Source organism: Oncorhynchus gorbuscha, linkage group LG15 (assembly GCF_021184085.1).
Source record: "Oncorhynchus gorbuscha isolate QuinsamMale2020 ecotype Even-year linkage group LG15, OgorEven_v1.0, whole genome shotgun sequence".
Lineage (NCBI taxonomy): Eukaryota > Metazoa > Chordata > Actinopteri > Salmoniformes > Salmonidae > Oncorhynchus > Oncorhynchus gorbuscha.
The window spans coordinates 79,713,916-79,733,551 of NC_060187.1; the positions used below are offsets into that span (position 1 = coordinate 79,713,916).

General features: G+C 45.2%; 1 protein-coding gene across 9 annotated transcripts in view; it reads right to left on the reverse strand.

Moving 5' to 3' along the window:
* LOC123998151 (protein tweety homolog 1-like) overlaps positions 1-19,631 on the reverse strand; it is a 43,021-nt gene extending 23,390 nt beyond the window's left edge. For 2 of the 9 annotated variants that reach the window (XM_046303111.1, XM_046303114.1), the window contains exons 1-5: positions 18,821-19,631; positions 8,890-9,067; positions 4,072-4,301; positions 2,287-2,398; positions 127-464 (exon numbers count right to left, since the gene is read on the reverse strand). In XM_046303111.1, coding sequence (XP_046159067.1) covers positions 127-464; positions 2,287-2,398; positions 4,072-4,301; positions 8,890-9,024 — 815 coding nt within the window. In that variant the 5' untranslated portion in view covers positions 9,025-9,067; positions 18,821-19,631. The remainder of the gene's footprint in view (positions 1-126; positions 465-2,286; positions 2,399-4,071; positions 4,302-8,889; positions 9,068-18,820) is intronic. The other 7 variants (XM_046303110.1, XM_046303113.1, XM_046303115.1 and 4 more) reach the window with 4 other exon arrangements.
* Positions 19,632-19,636: the final 5 nt, after the last annotated feature.

Here is a 19,636-nt window from a genome sequence, read left to right on the forward strand (position 1 = left end):
TGCTGAACGCAAAACTCAATCTTTCAGCAAACCACAAGGGAGTGATATACTGGCTCACGCTATGTGTGTTCTTAACACCCAATTAAAAACATTGGAGAAGAAGACACTCCCACTCCCTTCCCTCACCTGTAGTCCTCGTTGACCATCAGTGTGTTGGCTGCCCAGCCAGGGGAGAAGGGGCTTGGCATGACCCCTCCGACTGGTGCCACTGTGGGGGCCATGGAGGGGGGCACAGGAGTGAGGGCTGCTATGGGAGGATCTCCCCTATTGTTACTGCTGTTCCAGGCACCCCCGTCAGAGGAGCGAGCCATGGTCAGAGAGGTGAGCAGGGACACCACGTTCTCTGACAGTCTCCTACAGTTCCGGGTGGACACCAAATAAGGCTTACTGCCTGTAAACAGCTCCTCCATAGTGGTCAGGGGCCCAGCGATGGACAGCTGTAGCCCAGAGATCGTGTCTGAAACCTGGGGAGGCGGAGAGGGAGGGGTGGGGCAGAACAAAGAGGTGGAGGTCATGAGTCATACAATCAATCTCATGGTCTTGTAATCATAGAGAGTTTGTAGTTGTATAATCAACAACATGCGGTGGGTGGAGATTGAATTACAATGAAAAACATATACAGAAGAAAGAGGGCATCCATCACCTAGACATATAAACCACTGAGTGACCGTGTGGGGACAGACAGATAAACCACTGAGTGACCGTGTGGGGACAGACATATAAACCACTGAGTGACCGTGTGGGGACAGACAGATAAACCACTGAGTGACCGTGTGGGGACAGACATATAAACCACTGAGTGACCGTGTGGGGACAGACATATAAACCACTGAGTGACCGTGTGGGGACAGACAGATAAACCACTGAGTGACCGTGTGGGGACAGACATATAAACCACTGAGCGACCGTGTGGGGACAGACATATAAACCACTGAGCGACCGTGTGGGGACAGACATATAAACCACTGAGTGACCGTGTGGGGACAGACAGATAAACCACTGAGTGACCGTGTGGGGACAGACATATAAACCACTGAGTGACCGTGTGGGGACAGACATATAAACCACTGAGTGACCGTGTGGGGACAGACATATAAACCACTGAGCGACCGTGTGGGGACAGACAGATAAACCACTGAGCGACCGTGTGGGGACAGACAGATAAACCACTGAGCGACCGTGTGGGGACAGACAGATAAACCACTGAGTGACCGTGTGGGGACAGACAGATAAACCACTGAGTGACCGTGTGGGGACAGACAGATAAACCACTGAGTGACCGTGTGGGGACAGACAGATAAACCACTGAGTGACCGTGTGGGGACAGACAGATAAACCACTGAGTGACCGTGTGGGGACAGACATATAAACCACTGAGTGACCGCATGACGATAGACATATAAACCACTGAGTGACCGCGTGGGGACAGACATATAAACCACTGAGTGACCGCATGACGATAGACATATAAACCACTGAGTGACCGTGTGGGGACAGACATATAAACCACTGAGTGACCGCATGACGATAGACATATAAACCACTGAGTGACCGCGTGGGGACAGACATATAAACCACTGAGTGACCGCGTGGGGACAGACATATAAACCACTGAGTGACCGTGTGGGGACAGACAGATAAACCACTGAGTGACCGCGTGGGGACAGACAGATAAACCACTGAGCGACCGCGTGGGGACAGACAGATAAACCACTGAGCGACCGCATGGGGACAGACAGATAAACCACTGAGTGACCGTGTGGGGACAGACATATAAACCACTGAGTGACCGCGTGGGGACAGACAGATAAACCACTGAGCGACCGCGTGGGGACAGACAGATAAACCACTGAGCGACCGCGTGGGGACAGACAGATAAACCACTGAGTGACCGCGTGGGGACAGACATATAAACCACTGAGTGACCGCATGACGATAGACATATAAACCACTGAGTGACCACGTGGGGACAGACATATAAACCACTGAGTGACCGCATGACGATAGACATATAAACCACTGAGTGACCGCATAAGGACAGACAGCTTGTCACCTGACAAGTTTACACCCCACTTTCTCTCCATCTCCGCCAATATGTCTACCACACACACACACACACACACACACACACACACACACACACACACACACACACACACACACACACACACACACACACACACACACACACACACACACACACACACACACACACACACACACACACACACACACACACACACACACACCTGAAATTTGCTGGGAGGGAGGAGCTGGAGTACTCACCAGCAGGTCAATGGAAGCCAGTGTGTAATTGGCTGTGAGAAGAGATGAGGTCAACTGATATATCCCATCATTAGCCTCACTGTTGCCATAGAAACCAACGCCTATGGCAACACTGCGAAAAGGGGAACAGGGATTGAGGGAGAGAGGGAGGGAGAGAGATTCATGTTTAATTCAGTTTGTACTGTATGTACATATAAAATGAATTTGACACAACAAGATGGAACTGGTGAGAGTGATGTGAAATGTGAGAAATGAACGAACTAACGACCACAGGAAAACTAGAAAACATACAGATAGCTTAGAAGAGTTTTAGCAGCGTCTGCATCTGCAGTCTTCAGTTGGAGTGATATTAGAAACATAAAAAATAATCACATATATATCTCTCTGTTATTCAAATATTCAGATTAAAGCTTAGGCCAGATGTTCACCAAATCCCCTCGCACCCAAGAGCAATGGTATGACCCAATCTCCCACAAAGTATGTGACCCAGATTAGAAAGTGGCAGAAAAAGAGGAGTGTTGTGTTTCATACAGTCAAACGTGTATGTTTTCTATGACAGCATCATGTGTGTCATATATGTGCTCTGATGCACAACTTGAAGAATGTCATTTGACATTTCCCCACAATGCATTTCTAAAACTAAGATGTCTACTACCCTTTTTCATCTAAACAGCAAGGTCGTGTATCAGAGAGAGAGAGATGACATCATCACGGCCGCAGGGGGGAACAGGACCACCATAACACAAACACCTGCATAATGATGACATCACTGAAGTGGAAATCAGATCTGGAGCACATTGTGCTGTTTGATAAAGCAGTGACATCAACTCAGGCTGACAATGCAATCCCGTAACATGTGACATATGACAACGCTATGCTGCTGAGACGGGAGGGGACATCCAACCTCATGTGGTGTCAGAGCTGAAGGTGTTTAACTGTGGGTTTTCTATACGAGAACCCAATCTGGCTCAGTAAACCCCGCAAATTCTAATCTGGACCGCTAAACCAGTTCCACTTCATTCTTCTCCTCTAATCAGGGACTGATTAAGACCTGGGACACCAGGTGGGTGCGATTAATAATCAGGCAGAACAGACAACCAGCAGTACTCTGGACCTCGTAGGGTCAGATTTGAATACCTGCTGCAATATCCTCATGCAAACTTAAAATTAACATCCTGTCACAATGTGACTAAACGCCCTCATGACAGTGGATGACAGCATAGTCACCAGAGAGGGAACAGAGGAGAGAGGATTCAATACACTGAGATGGAACTTCTGACATCATCGTCACGGTGATAGGAACCCACGATTCAATTTCCAAACCACAAACATGCTGCCACAAGCCCAAACACCTAACCTCAGTGGCCTGGTCCATGTGGTCAAACGACAACTTGACCACGGTCAGTTAGGTCACCTGTCTGTGTCAGATATTGCCGGGAGCAAAGTACTAACCCATTGTAAAGCAGGGACTGGACACTACTTTCTACAGTGCTCTGAAAATAATTTACATCAAAACTCACACATGGTTATTGGACCATTGGGAAATAATGAAAGTTAGAAGATGGTACCTCTGTGTTATAAAAAGGATTCCCTTTCCTCTATCCCTGTGACAAATGGTCATATGGTTTGGGCACAGTTCATGAATACAACACTCATGACACTGATGTCACACAGACGACAGGACATCACAATATCCCAATGGCCTGCATAAAGAGGTCACAATGACCCTCATAATGACATCACACTGACCCTGGCAGTGATGTCACAATAACCTCTCTTACTCACCAGCACAGTGTGACAGCCGCCACCGACACCCAGGTGACACAGCAGATACCCCGCCCTTTCTTGCCTCCGTATCCATGGCCAGTGCTGCCCTCTTCATCCTCCTCCTCTTCCTCAGATCCCTCACTCCGGTCACCACGGCGACAGCAGCAGTAGTGTATAAGGAAGGAGATAATGACGAGGAGGGAGAGAACGAGAGCAATGGCCGAGAGACTAGAGAGGACCAGTAGAGTCTGAGAGAGTAAATCAAATTCAACACAGCACATTACAGACTGATGAGCAACACTGTCATTGTACTTGATTGCATAATGGAAAATGCATTTCTAAGTAACATTATCCCTCTGGGCAAAAACCTGACATAACGTAAAATCAAATTTAAAAAAATCAAATCAAATTTTATTTGTCACATACACATGGTTAGCAGATGTTAATGCGAGTGTAGCGAAATGCTTGTGCTTCTAGTTCCGACAATGCAGTGATAACCAACAAGTAATCTAACTAACAATTCCAAAACTACTGTCTTATACACAGTGTAAGGGGATAAGGAACATGTACATAAGGATATATGAATGAGTGATGGTACAGAGCAGCATACAGTAGATGGTATCGAGTACAGTATATACATATGAGATGAGTGTGTAGACAAAGTAAACAAAGTGGCATAGTTAAAGTGGCTAGTGATACATGTGTTACATAAGGATGCAGTCGATGATGTAGAGTACAGTATATACATATGCATATGAGATGAATAATGTAGGGTAAGTAACATTATATAAGGTAGCATTGTTTAAAGTGGCTAGTGATATATTTACATAATTTCCCATCAATTCCCATTATTAAAATGGCTGGAGTTGGGTCAGTGTCAATGACAGTGTGTTGGCAGCAGCCACTCAGTGTTAGTGGTGGCTGTTTAACAGTCTGATGGCCTTGAGATAGAAGCTGTTTTTCAGTCTCTCGGTCCCAGCTTTGATGCACCTGTACTGACCTCGCCTTCTGGATGATAGCGGGGTGAACAGGCAGTGGTTCGGGTGGTTGATGTCCTTGATGATCTTTATGGCCTTCCTGTAACAACGGGTGGTGTAGGTGTCCTGGAGGGCAGGTAGTTTGCCCCCGGTGATGCGTTGTGCAGTCCTCACTACCCTCTGGAGAGCCTTACGGTTGAGGGCGGAGCAGTTGCCGTACCAGGCGGTGATACAGCCCGCCAGGATGCTCTCGATTGTGCATCTGTAGAAGTTTGTGAGTGCTTTTGGTGACAAGCCGAATTTCTTCAGCCTCCTGAGGTTGAATAGGCGCTGCTGCGCCTTCTTCACGACGCTGTCAGTGTGAGTGGACCAATTCAGTTTGTCTGTGATGTGTATGCCGAGGAACTTAAAACTAGCTACCCTCTCCACTACTGTTCCATCGATGTGGATAGGGGGGTGTTCCCTCTGCTGTTTCCTGAAGTCCACAATCATCTCCTTAGTTTTGTTGACGTTGAGTGTGAGGTTATTTTCCTGACACCACACTCCGAGGGCCCTCACCTCCTCAATCTCTATAATCAGTTGATATTTAATTGCATTGTCAACATGTGGATAAATCAACCCTTGAAATTCTGTTGTTGACTTATGGTGGAAATCTGGTTCAAATCTGTATACGTTTAATTTCTTCATTTCTCAACCCCCCCCCCCAAAAAAAAAAAAAAACTTAAATTGTTACAGATGACATTGATAAAATGGTTCAACATATGTTTTGCCCGTGGGATAGAACTGTATGTCAGAGACACATCATACACCACTGTCTAACTAATATAAGGAATGAAACTCCCATGAGCCTCCTCCACACCATTTGAGAGTCAAATATTGGAGGCCAGACTGTAGCAGCTAGGGCTGGGTAAATGTATCAATATACTGTGTTATGGATAACAACAGGGATTCAGAGCAGCTGGGAGGTGCACGTGTCAGTCATGAGGACATTAGTGTATTCCCAGCCTTCATCATGGGAACCTCAATATTCTGCAAGAATCCATACAGTGTATTTATGCAAAATAGCTAAATAACAGGGTGATATTGTGATACTGAAAATCGCAATATTAATTTACTGTATATGCCATTTTAGCAGACCCTTTTATTCAAAACAACTTACAGTCATGCGTTCATACATTCTACGTCTGGGCGGTCCTGGGAATCGAACCCGCTACCCTGGCATTACAAGCGCCATGCTCTACCAAATGAGCTACAATTGACCACAATATTCTTTGGTCCTATAATTCCTCTGTGACAAATGGCGTACAGTCCTACCTACCCAAGCAATGGAAGTGAAAGGTGATAAGAACATAAAGTGTATAAAGTTATCCAGGGGACATCAACTAAAAGGCTAGAGGCTTTTCACACACACACACAGGCACACAGGCACACAGGCACACAGGCACACAGGCACACAGGCACACAGGCACACAGGCACACAGGCACACAGGCACACAGGCACACAGGCACACGCAAACTAATCTGTACGACTCCATTCAGAAGAGCATACCTACTGCATTCATTAACCAGTAGTTGAATGTAATAATATAATTCCTGACTGTTTAACATACATACAGAACATGATTTAGGGTTAAAAGCTACCTTGTATCGTCACACTACTACCTCAGCTGCAAGCTGTAGTGAACATTAACGACACTAACCCCTGTCACATCTCTCCTGCATCTCATCTTCAGCCTGCACTCTGACATACTAACATTTATCATACTCAACTTTACTGAAGAGTGCATTTAGCCAGAACACTTATCTACAGCATTATCCCTCTCCATCTGCCTGTCTCACTCTCTCCCTCCCTCATTTTCCTCTCCTCCACCTTATCTCTTATCCCTCTCTCTGCTGCCTCCTGCTCTATATAGCCCCCCCACCCATCCATGTTCCCCCTTCTCTCTCCCCCCTCCCTCTCTCCTCCACTCTCCTCTCTCTCCCCCTCGCTCTCTCTCCCCCCACACTCCCTCTCCCTCTCTTTTTATCCCTTTTTACTCTCTCTTTCTGTCCTGTCTTCTGTTCGCCACGACCTACTCACGTTACTCATCCTCTCCTTTTTACTTTTTACCCTCGCTCTCTCTCCCCCCCACACTCCCTCTCCCCTCTCCCGCTCCCCCTTCCTTCCTCCCTCTCCCCCTCACTTTCTCTATCCTTTTTACTCTCTTTCTGTCCTGTTCCCCACGACCTCCTCACGTTACTCATCCTCTCCTTTTTACTTTTTACCCTCGCTCTCTCTCCCCCCACACTCCCTCTCCCCTCTCCCCCCACCCCCTTCCTTCCTCCCTCTCCCGCTCCCTTTCTCTCTCCCCCCTTCCTTCCTCCCCTCGACCCCCTCCCTTTCTCTCACCCTTCCTCCCTCCCTCCCCCCTCTATCCCCCCTCCCCTCTTTCTCCCCTCCCCTCTCTCTCTCTCCCTCTCCCTCTCTCTCCGCCTCCCTCCCCCCCCTCTCTCTCTCATCCCCCCTTCCTCCCTCCCTCCCCCTTTCTCTCTCCCCCTTCCTCCTTCCTCCCTCTCTTCCCCTCCCCTCCTCTCTCCCCCTCCTCCCCCTCCCCTCTTTCTCCCTCCCTCCCCCTCCCTCCCCTTCCTCCCCCCCTTTCTCTCTCACCCTTCCTCCCCTCCCCCTCCCTCCCCCTTTCTCTCTCCCCCTTCCTCCTTCTCTCTCCCCTTCCTCCTCTCTCTCCCCCTCTCTCTCCCCCTCCCCTCCCTCTCTCCCCCTCGCCCCTCTCTCCCCCTCTCTCCGTCTCCCCCTCTCTCCCCCTCCCCCTCTTTACCCTCCCTCTCCCCTCTCTCTTTCTTTCTATCCACGCCACTGCAACTCTATTAATAATCTGTGACCTACTTAAATACATTCACTGGCACCCTCACTTTCTCTATCCCTTTTTACTCTCTCTTTCTGTCCTGTCTTCTGTTCCCCACAACCTCCTCACGTTACTCATCCTCTCCCTTTTACTCTCTCTTTCTGTCCTGTCTTCTGTTCCCCACATTACTCATCCTCTCTTTTTACTCTCTCTTTCTGTCCTGTCTTCTGTTCCCCACGACCTCCTCACGTTACTCATCCTCTCCCTCTCATTCTCTCGCTTCCCACTTCTTTTGTCTTTCTCTACTGGCGGATCATTTGAGAATCCCCCTCTCGGTACCGTAGACATGTTGTAAACATGCAATATGTGTGACGTAGGGAGTAGGGACGTAGAGCCACTGGAAAGGAATGGTGAAACCTAGAAATGAACAACATGGTGTGTTTTCTACCACAAAGACAATACAACATGTTGCTGCTACTACTACAGTGTCTCCAGATTAAAACACTCAAACCAAATCCTACTCAAACCGTACTGATGAGAATGAATGTGAAATAAAATGGAGTCTGTAGTGGAGCTGAGGGATGTAAACTGAACTGTGGTGGAGATGGGAACAGAACAGTGTAATTAAGTGCTAACAGTTTTGAGGAGAGACAGCCAGGTGGTGTAATATTTCTGATGACTTGAAATCCAGGTCAAGATTCTTCTGAGTGGTCTGGGCTCGTTTCCCTGTCAATAACTAGGCCACTTGCACCACTAGCATGAATAAGCTGTTTAAATGCTCTAATAATACCAGTAGGATTCTGCAGATGCAGCTGTGCAAAACAGAGGGGTGGGGGGATTCTGGATCAGACTTGGTTCTCATTCTTACCAAGTGCAATACATATTTTTCATTGAATCTTAGCTGTCTTTTATTGTCGATCTTGTTGTTTGAACCAAGAGAAAACTTGAGATAAATATGAATCAATCAGTCGTGTTGTAGTTTGCGATGGATGTGATTGGCTGTGGGTGTTTTCTGTTACCTGTTGGTACTCCCAGCTGTCAGGGATGAAGAGGTTGTCTCTCATCGTCATGGTGAGGTCCAGCCGGGGGAGGGCGTGGCACATCCTCACCCATAGCGAAGGGGTGTAGCTGGGCACGGTCGCCATGGCAGACATACTCTATCGCCTAACCCCCCCTCCTCCACCCTGTTGAAAGGAACTAAGTGAAGAGAAGGGTTAGAATATCAAAGGTGTGTAAGTGATAGACATATTCCACATTTCCACACCAGTGGCGGACCAATGATAAATACTATGAGTAAACAAAGCCTTATGCTGTATGTGGTGCTGGGTGATGGCTATTGCAACTGAAATGTTGTCCGTCTACCACTCCTTCTTACACACTGGAAGCCAGGGAAGAAAGATAAGATGTTTCAGAACAACCCTGCTGAGGAGCAGGGAGGGAGGGAGCGAGGGAGCAAGGGAACTAGGGGAGCAAGGGAACTAGGGGACATCAACTCACCAACCAACCCTCCTCCAGTCTGTGGGAGAGCCAGCCAATGGTTAATGAAACTTCCTATTTCATCAATCAGCACAATGTGAAGTTTGTTTACATTGTCTTCTCCTAGACTCTGATCTAAGGTGAGGTTTACATTGTCTTCTCCTAAACTCTGATCTAAGGTGAGGTTTACATTGTCTTCTCCTAGACTCTGATCTAAGGTGAGGTTTACATTGTCTTCTCCTAGACTCTGATCTAAGGTGAGGTTTACATGGTCTACTCCTAGACTCTGATCTAAGGTGAGGTTTACATGGTCTACTCCTAGACTCTGATCTAAGGTGATGTTTACATGGTCTTCTCCTAGACTCTGATCTAAGGTGATGTTTACATGGTCTTCTCCTAAACTCTGATCTAAGGTGATGTTTACATGGTCTTCTCCTAGACCACATCGAACTCATTCCACGGAGTTCGCTCCTCCCTTATACTTGATTGATGAATTAAGGTCACTAATTAGTAAGGAACTCCCCTCATCTTGTTGTCTAGGTCTTAATTGAAAGGAAATAACAAAAACCTGCAGAAACTAGGCTGTCTGTGGAATGAGTTTGACAGCCCTGTCCTAGACTCTGATCTAAAGGTGAGGTTTACATGGTCTTCTCCTAATGCTTAAAGTAAGGAATTGTGAAAGTCAAGGTAATCTAATCCTAGATCAGAGCTATGCCTAAGGGCTTGTACCTGGAGCGAGGAGGTATGCAGGGTGAAACCCTGTGGAGCAGAAACCGCAGACATTGCTAGTTATTTTTGCTCAGCTTCTAAGCTACATTTGGATCATGGTTGTGGTCAATTCCATTCCAATTCATTCAAGTACAGAAGTGAAATTCATCTGGCTGAACTGAATAGAAATGGGACCTGCCAAAAAGCTGGATTGGATGTGCGCGATTCCTCTCTTATCCAGGGGACATCAACTAAACCAACTACCCTGTCGTCTCTACTAACATCCTACTTCATCATACTCCTCAACCTATGGGAGCAGAGTAGGGGAGATAGTGGGAGGTCCAGTGGCAATCTCAGCCACACCACACAACCAGCACTATATAACAGAGGCAGAGTTGGGTCAATACAAGAGGGAGATTCAACCGCCATCAGACCAACTATCAACACAACACCCCTCAATCATCCTGGAAATTAGAATATACTATAAGAGATAGTATGTCTACAACAATGATGCACAAGTAGCAGACTTCACACAACCACCCTCCAAAGGGAAGGAGAGAGGGGAAACAAGAGAGAACAGGTCAGTCTTTGTAGCCAAACTCCACCACCACACCCTGCTGAGAGACACTGTTTCCCCTCCCTTCCTCAAGCCCAGCCAATAGGGAGAAAGTAGGGTAAATACAAAGGGAAATCCGGTTATCCCAGATAGACACCGCAATCTACATTACAATCACAGAGCTATGAAGAGGGGGTGAGGGGGGATGATGGGGGACAGCACTGATTGTGCAGATTAAGAGAATACCAGGGTTTTACAGTTGAAGACAAGAGGGTTTCAAGAGAGCCTATGAGATGAGATCAGCACAGACTAGACCATTGACAGGAGTTGTACTGAGGAGTAGAGACAGGGGGTTGTACAGTACTGCTCTACATACAGTGAGACACAGAGGAACCTTGAGGAAAAACAATAGTGTATTTGATAGCGTCTATCAGGGAGGGATTCTTAGATTTGGATTCTGCACCAGGCTCCTATCTTGGTTTTGCTGTCTTTGAATGTTTAGAACATTCAGCATTGTATCACATGAATTCTCAGCCTTTTTAATGGTCCATCTGTATGAGCACACGACACTACATTTGAATAGAAGCACTACACAATACTAAATATGATCAAGAATCGCATATGACCATATCTGATCTATTTTAGAAATATCAATCGTCTTTTTACTGGGTGCGTTCTGAGCCCTCTCCTGTACTCCCTGTTCACCCACGACTGCGTGGCCACGCACGCCTCCAACTCAATCATCAAGTTTGCGGACGACACAACAGTGGTAGCCTTGATTACCAACAACGACGAGACGGCCTACAGGGAGGAGGTGAGGGCCCTCGGAGTGTGGTGTCAGGAAAATAACCTCACACTCAACGTCAACAAAACTAAGGAGATGATTGTGGACTTCAGGAAACAGCAGAGGGAACACCCCCCTATCCACATCGATGGAACAGTAGTGGAGAGGGTAGCTAGTTTTAAGTTCCTCGGCATACACATCACAGACAAACTGAATTGGTCCACTCACACTGACAGCGTCGTGAAGAAGGCGCAGCAGCGCCTATTCAACCTCAGGAGGCTGAAGAAATTCGGCTTGTCACCAAAAGCACTCACAAACTTCTACAGATGCACAATCGAGAGCATCCTGGCGGGCTGTATCACCGCCTGGTACGGCAACTGCTCCGCCCTCAACCGTAAGGCTCTCCAGAGGGTAGTGAGGACTGCACAACGCATCACCGGGGGCAAACTACCTGCCCTCCAGGACACCTACACCACCCGTTGTTACAGGAAGGCCATAAAGATCATCAAGGACATCAACCACCCGAACCACTGCCTGTTCACCCCGCTATCATCCAGAAGGCGAGGTCAGTACAGGTGCATCAAAGCTGGGACCGAGAGACTGAAAAACAGCTTCTATCTCAAGGCCATCAGACTGTTAAACAGCCACCACTAACACTGAGTGGCTGCTGCCAACACACTGTCATTGACACTGACCCAACTCCAGCCATTTTAATAATGGGAATTGATGGGAAATGATGTAAATATATCACTAGCCACTTTAAACAATGCTACCTTATATAATGTTACTTACCCTACATTATTCATCTCATATGCATATGTATATACTGTACTCTACATCATCGACTGCATCCTTATGTAACACATGTATCACTAGCCACTTTAACTATGCCACTTTGTTTACTTTGTCTACACACTCATCTCATATGTATATACTGTACTCGATACCATCTACTGTATGCTGCTCTGTACCATCACTCATTCATGTATCCTTATGTACATGTTCCTTATCCCCTTACACTGTGCATAAGACAGTAGTTTTGGAATTGTTAGTTAGATTACTTGTTGGTTATCACTGCATTGTCGGAACTAGAAGCACAAGCATTTCGCTACACTCGCATTAACATCTGCTAACCATGTGTATGTGACAAATAAAATTGGATTTGATTTGATTTGTAGCAGTCATTTAAAATCAATGACACCTCAACGGACATAATAAGTGTGTGTGTGTGTGTGTGTGTGTGTGTGTGTGTGTGTGTGTGTGTGTGTGTGTGTGTGTGTGTGTGAGGGTTAAACAGACAACCCAGACAGTCAAACCCAAGCTCATTAGAATAAGCCTGTTCACCTTAATGGCTCCAAACCCCCAACTGTCACTAACTAAATCAATGTCAACACAGAATGGTTTCACACACTGCCGTCCATCCCCTCACACTGAGGCGGTCAACAGACTGGTGTTATTGTTGCAGTCTCACATTGTTATGGCCAGACTCTGATGGTATATCAACAAACAGGATTTTTCTTGTTATAGTCTTGAATTATTCAGCTGTGAGGGTGGTAGAGGATGTTGTCACATTCGATGAATTATAGGAATGTTGTTGTGTGGTTAGACTGTAGTGTGAATTGAAATTCAATTCATGTTACTTGGAAAAGTCTACATTAACGATTTTTGGCAATTATTATAAATCTGTCTGTCTGTCCACAACCAGATGTGGTGTCAACAATGGGAACTAGTGCTACCATGTACCCAGAAAGGGATTGAGGGGGCACCAGGGAGGGAGCACCATAGAGGAGCAGTCTGAGCTGAGCTGTGGTCCTGCAGTAGTTGTCAGAGGGAGGCAGGGAGGCAGGCTCAAGTTGACGTGATGCTTCCTGCCAGCTTGTTACCATTGCATAACTGAAGGCAAATAACAGGGAGCAAGGAGAGAAGGGGAGAGGAGAGGGAGACGGAAGAAGGAAACCCAAACTACAGCCTTCTGTGTTGTGCACTCGCTGCAACAAAATCAACAAGAGACACTCAGGAACAACAAAGCCGAGGAGAAATGGATAGAATACAGTAGAATAGATGTCAACTATCTGTCACTGCACTGAACCAAGCTGACTGACTCAGCCCTGGGAATGGCTCTGTTATGAAACAGTCACTCAGCTATTTGTATTGAGAGAGCCTCCAGAATATGTTTCTCCACGAGGCCATTTTGTAAGGCGGTTAATGAGGAAGACTGAGGATGTGCAGCTGGGAAGAAAATCCTCTTTGGACAGTAAAGCCACCTTCTCCTTTATCCTGTATTGCACCACATATTTTTATTACCACACATCACAAACAACAGCTTTCCTCAGGGCCACTGGGTATGAATAATGACATGCAACAGAAATCATGCCACACGTTAAGGCCCAATGGTCTCCCTAACGACCACTTAAGGACACTCTTAATGATTGCCATTTATATGGCCCTGTGATACACACCACAGCCCAGTTATCATCAGTCAGTGGGGACATGAACGGCCCATTCAGTGTGAGGACTGTAATGTATCTACACTACCGTTTAAAACTTTGGGGTCACTTAGAAATGTCCTTGTTTTTGAAAGAAAAGCACATTTTTTGTCCATTAAAATAACATCAAATTGTCAGAAATACACTGTAGAGATTGTTACTGTTGTAAATGACTATTGTAGCTGGAAACAACAGATTTTTTATGGAACATCTACATAGGCGTACAGAGGCCAATTATCAGCAAGCATCACTCCTGTGTTCCAATGGCACATTGTGTTAGCTAATCCAAGTTTATCATTTTAAAAGGCTAAATGATTATTAGAAAACCATTTTGCAATTATGTTAGCACAGCTGAAAACTGTAGTTCTGATTAAAGAAGCAATAAAACTGGCCTTCTTCAGACTAGTTGAGTATCTGGAGCTTCAGCATTTGTGGGTTGGATTACATGCCCAAAATGGCCAGAAACGAAGAACTTTCTTCTGAAACTCGTCAGTCTATTCTTGTTCTGAGGAATGAAGGCTATTCCATGCGAGAAATTGCCAAGAAACTGAAGATCTCGTACAACGCTGTATACTACTCACTTCACAAAACAGCACATACTGGTTCTAACCAGAATATAAAGAGGAGTGGGAGGCCCCGGTGCACAACTGAGCAAGAGGACAGGTACATTAGAGTGTCTAGTTTGAGAAACAGACGCCTCACAAGTCCTCAACTGGCAGCTTCATTAAATAGTACCTGCTAAACACCAGTCTCAACATCAACAGTGGAGAGGCGACTCCGGGATGATGGCCTTCTAGGCAAAGTTTGAAGGAATAAGCCATATCTCAGAATGGCCAATAAAAGATTAAGAACGGCAACAGAATCACAGAACCTGGACAGAGGAACTCTGCCTAGAAGGCCAGCTTCCCGGAGTCGCCTCTCCACTGTTGATGTTGAGACCAGTGTTTGGAGGGTACTATTTAATGACAATATTCATTTTTATTTTACCTTTATTTATACAGGTTTTTTCTCATTGAGACAACTCCACCAACAAAACTAGATCATCACATTTTAAAATGTTCATGACAGAATTCCAGGACAACGGAGCTAAGTAACTAAAACTATTTCTACCATGTCCTGTTCTCATTTTTGGTACTGTTAGAAGCAAATTAGAATGGGACCGTAATTTCGATTTATTTACTGACCTGACTAAAAAAGAACAGAGATAAAAATGCCATTTTACCCAATATGGCCTTATAAATCAGTGTATACCAGTGTTTAAGCCTACGCAAGGTCAATGACGACAAGCCAACAGTGCTGTAGAGATCACAATGATTTGTTAGACGTTTCTGATTTGAAATTAACCTGAGGGCTGCATGATACACTGAATCAAGTGCTCTCAGGGTAGTTGATTCAGGCTGAGGCCTGCATGTATACAGTGGGGCAAAAAAGTATTTGGTCACCTACAAACAAGCAGGATTTCTGGCTCTCACAGACCTGTAACTTCTTCTTTAAGAGGCTGCTCTGTCCTCCACTCGTTACCTGTATTAATGGCACCTATTTGAACTTGTTATCAGTATAACAGACACCTGTCCACAACCTCAAATAGTCACACTCCAAACTCCACTATGGCCAAGACCAAAGAACTGTCAAAGGACACCAGAAACAAAATTGTAGACCTGCACCAGGCTGGGAAGACTGAATCTGCAATAGGTAAGCAGCTTGGTTTGAAGAAATCAACTGTGGGAGCAATTATTAGGAAATGGAAGACATACAAGACCACTGATAATCTCCCTTGATCTGGGGCTCCACGCAAGATCTCACCCTGTGGGGTCAAAATGATCACAAGAACGGTGAGCAAAAATCCCAGAACTATACGGGGGGACCTAGTGAATGACCTGCAGAGAGCTGGGACAAAAGTAACAAAGCCTACCATCAGTAACACACTACGCCGCCAGGGACTCAAATCCTGCAGTGCCAGACGTGTCCCCCTGCTTAAGCCAGTACATGTCCAGGCCCGTCTGAAGTTTGCTAGAGAGCATTTGGATGATCCAAAAGAAGATTGGGAGAATGTCATATGGTCAGATGAAACCAAAATATAACTTTTTGGTAAAAACTCAACTCGTGTTGTTTGGAGGACAAAGAATGCTGAGTTGCATCCAAAGAACACCATACCTACTGTGAAGCATGGGGGTGGAAACATCATGCTTTGGGGCTGTTTTTCTGTCAAGGGACCAGGACGACTGATCCGTGTAAAGGAAAGAATGAATGGGGCCATGTATCGTGAGGTTTTGAGTGAAAACCTCCTTCCATCAGCAAGGGCATTGAAGATGAAACATGGCTGGGTCTGTATGCATGACAATGATCCCAAACACACCGCCCGGGCAACGAAGGAGTGGCTTCGTAAGAAGAATTTCAAGGTCCTGGAGTGGCCTAGCCAGTCTCCAGATCTCAACCCCATAGAAAATCTTTGGAGGGAGTTAAAAGTCTGTGTTGCCCAGCAACAGCCCCAAAACATCACTGCTCGAGAGGAGATCTGCATGGAGGAATGGGCCAAAATACCAGCAAGTGTGTGAAAACCTTGTGAAGACTTACAGAAAATGTTTGACCTCTGTCATTGCCAACAAAGGGTATATAACAAAGTATTGAGATAAACTTTTGTTATTGACCAAATACTTATTTTCCACCATAACTTACAAATAAATTAATTAAAAATCCTTCAATGTGATTTTCTAGATTTTTTTCCCCTCATTTTGTCTGTCATAGTTGAAGTGTACCTGTGATGAAAATTACAGTGGGAGAACTTGGACAATTGGTGGCTGACTAAATACTTTTTTGCCCCACTGTATAACATCACTAAAATCTAAAACTGACAGTAATGTACATCGTACCAGCTCATTCCTGGCCTCAAAAGAAAAACAAGCAGGACCTCCTGGGTGGCGCAGTGGTCTAGGGCACTGCATTGCAGCGCTAGCTGTACCACCAGAGACTCTGAGGTCCGTGGGGCGACGCACAATTGGCCTAGCGTCGTCCGGGTTAGGGAGGGCCTAGCTTTGTCCGGTAGGGTTATCCTTGTCTCATCGCGCACTAGCGACTCCTGTGGCGGGCCGGGCGCAGTGCGAACTAAACAGGTCGCCAGGTGCACGGTGTTTCCTCCGACACATTGGTGCGGCTGGCTTCCGGGTTGGATGTGTTAAGAGGCTGTGCGGCTTGGTTGGGTTGTGTTTCGGGGGACGCATGGCTTTCAACCTTCGTCTCTCCCGAGCCCGTACGGGAGTTGTAGCGATGAGACAAGATAGTAACTACTAACAATTGGATGGCATGAAATTGGGGAGAAAAATAGGGTAAAAATCAACAACAAAACCAGCCTTATGCCGGTAACAAAATCCTATTTTCAGCTTGAGCTTCCTTATCAAGTTCTCTACATGCACAGTGAAGCTCAGCTTATCATCAACCCACACACCCACATATTTGTACACTTTAACTTGCTCTATAGTATGTCCAGCCAATGTAGCAATGACATGATTTGTAACATGCCTGGCATTTGAAAATATCATGCATTTTGTTTTACCTGAATTTAGAATCAGCTTTAAATCATACAGATTCTGTTGTATGATGTTAAATGCTCTTTGGGCATTTTCAAAAGCTAAAGATAAACTACTACCACTTGAATAAAGAACAGTATCATCTGCATAAAAATGAACATCCACTGTTTCAATAAGATTCCCAATGTTGTTGATATACAAAATGAACAACAGTGGGCCCAAAATAGAACACCTGAACACACCTCTGGACAACCATCCACCATTACACATTGTGTACGATTTGATAGGTAATGTATAAACCAATCTAGAGCATGACCAGTAATTCCGCAACATTTAACCAACAACATGAACAATGTCTACACTGTACTTCTGATCAATTTGATGTTATTTTAATGGACAAAAGATTAGCTTTTCTTTAAAAAACAAGGACATTTTTAAGTGACCCCAAACTTTTGAAGGGTAGTGTATAAATACACATTTCCAGACTCTACGAGTTTGAATTGTTTCTTATAAAATTCATATTTAAGTTTCAGTTGAAATTCATGTTTGTGTAAAAAAAAAAATGTCCCACCAGGATCACGTACGTGCACACACACACACGTTTGTTTTACTATCCTTGTGGGTAACGAAGAAAACAAAATCCATTCAAAATCCTATTTTCCCTAACCCTTAATTAACCCTGACCTTAACCCTAACCCTTATCCTAATTGTAACCCTAACCCCTAAGCCTAAAATAGCCTTTTTACTTGTGGGGACCAGCAAAATGTACACACTTGTCCAAATTTTGGACACAAGGATAGTTAAACCAAACCATACACACACACACACACACATTTCCCCAAATCAATGAAAGATTGAGTGCATTCAGCTGCAGGCTGCTCCGTGCTTGTAGAATCAATAAATCCAACATGGAGCTTTGGAGTGTACAAGAGTTTAACATACAGTACCAAGAGGATGGACAAATGCTCCCACACTAACAATCTCATTTAGAAGCTTTCACAAAGTCTAATGTAGCATTTGAAAGAGGTTGCTGAAGATGAAGCAAAGCAAACTATTCAGTGAGATACAATGTGATATTTTATTAATAGAAATAAAATATCTCTTATCAACTATGATAAAGTAGAGAGATTGACAAAACAATCTAAAACAGAGTGAATCAAACAAACATGGTTCAACCTCAATGTTTAATAAATCATTTCCAAATTTCAACATCAGCCAATGCACAGACATTGCGTAAAAATCCAAACATTTGATGTAAAACCCAGCCTTCTCTCCCCTTTCCATCATTGAACATAAACTGCAATGGTCTAACAGTGCATGATGAATCTATTTCACTTGACTGCCCATTCATCTTGTAGAATACACAGACAATTCACCCATGATGAATGAGTGATTGGCGAGTGATCTGTTTCTTACCTTTGACTGTAGCGTTGGGAGGGTGTTCTGCTATCTCTTGCTCTTCTCTGGTGTTCTGTCAAATATCTACACACTCACTATACCGTTGCCAACCATCAGCGCTGGATCCTCTTGGGAAAAAAACTCATCCTGAAATATATAGGGACATGAACCCCAAAAATACGTAAAATGTAAATAAATAACAAGGTCTGTTTTTGTTTTTGAAATATTAAACAGCCTGTGATTGGATGGTTGTCTGGTAACAGTGGAGAGGTGCTTGTGTTGATGGATAAGAGAGGAGCCCGCAGCGCAAGAGAGAGAGGAGAGAGAGGGAGGAGAGAGAGGGATTAGGATTGAGAAGACACCCCAGAGGGACCCTTATCGTCATGTCAGAACCCCATTCAGGCAGCAGATCGCTCAGCCAGGCGACTTCACAACAAGGCAGCGCATGATTGTGCCCAGCGATAATAATGAATCTGTTAACGGGGATTAGGACTCCATCCACTCTCAGTTCACACAAATGATGATGCTGCTGGGCGATACAGACACAGCTCTTACTGAAACCTCCATCAACACTCAGTCACACACACAACATACCAATCAATCTCTACACTCTCAGATTAGGAGGCAAAAATCGGACCAAAATCAACAAATCATCATAAAAAAATCTACGATTGTCTAAATAAAAATACAAAATGAGAAAAGGTCCAATTATTCGAGTTTGAGTTACATTTCAGATTTCTGCACAAAAAATCCACAAAATATTTGTTGAAGATATCTCCTGTGTGGTTAGGCAGGGCAGTGTTTGGCTGTGTTGTGCACAGAGGAAGAGAGAGG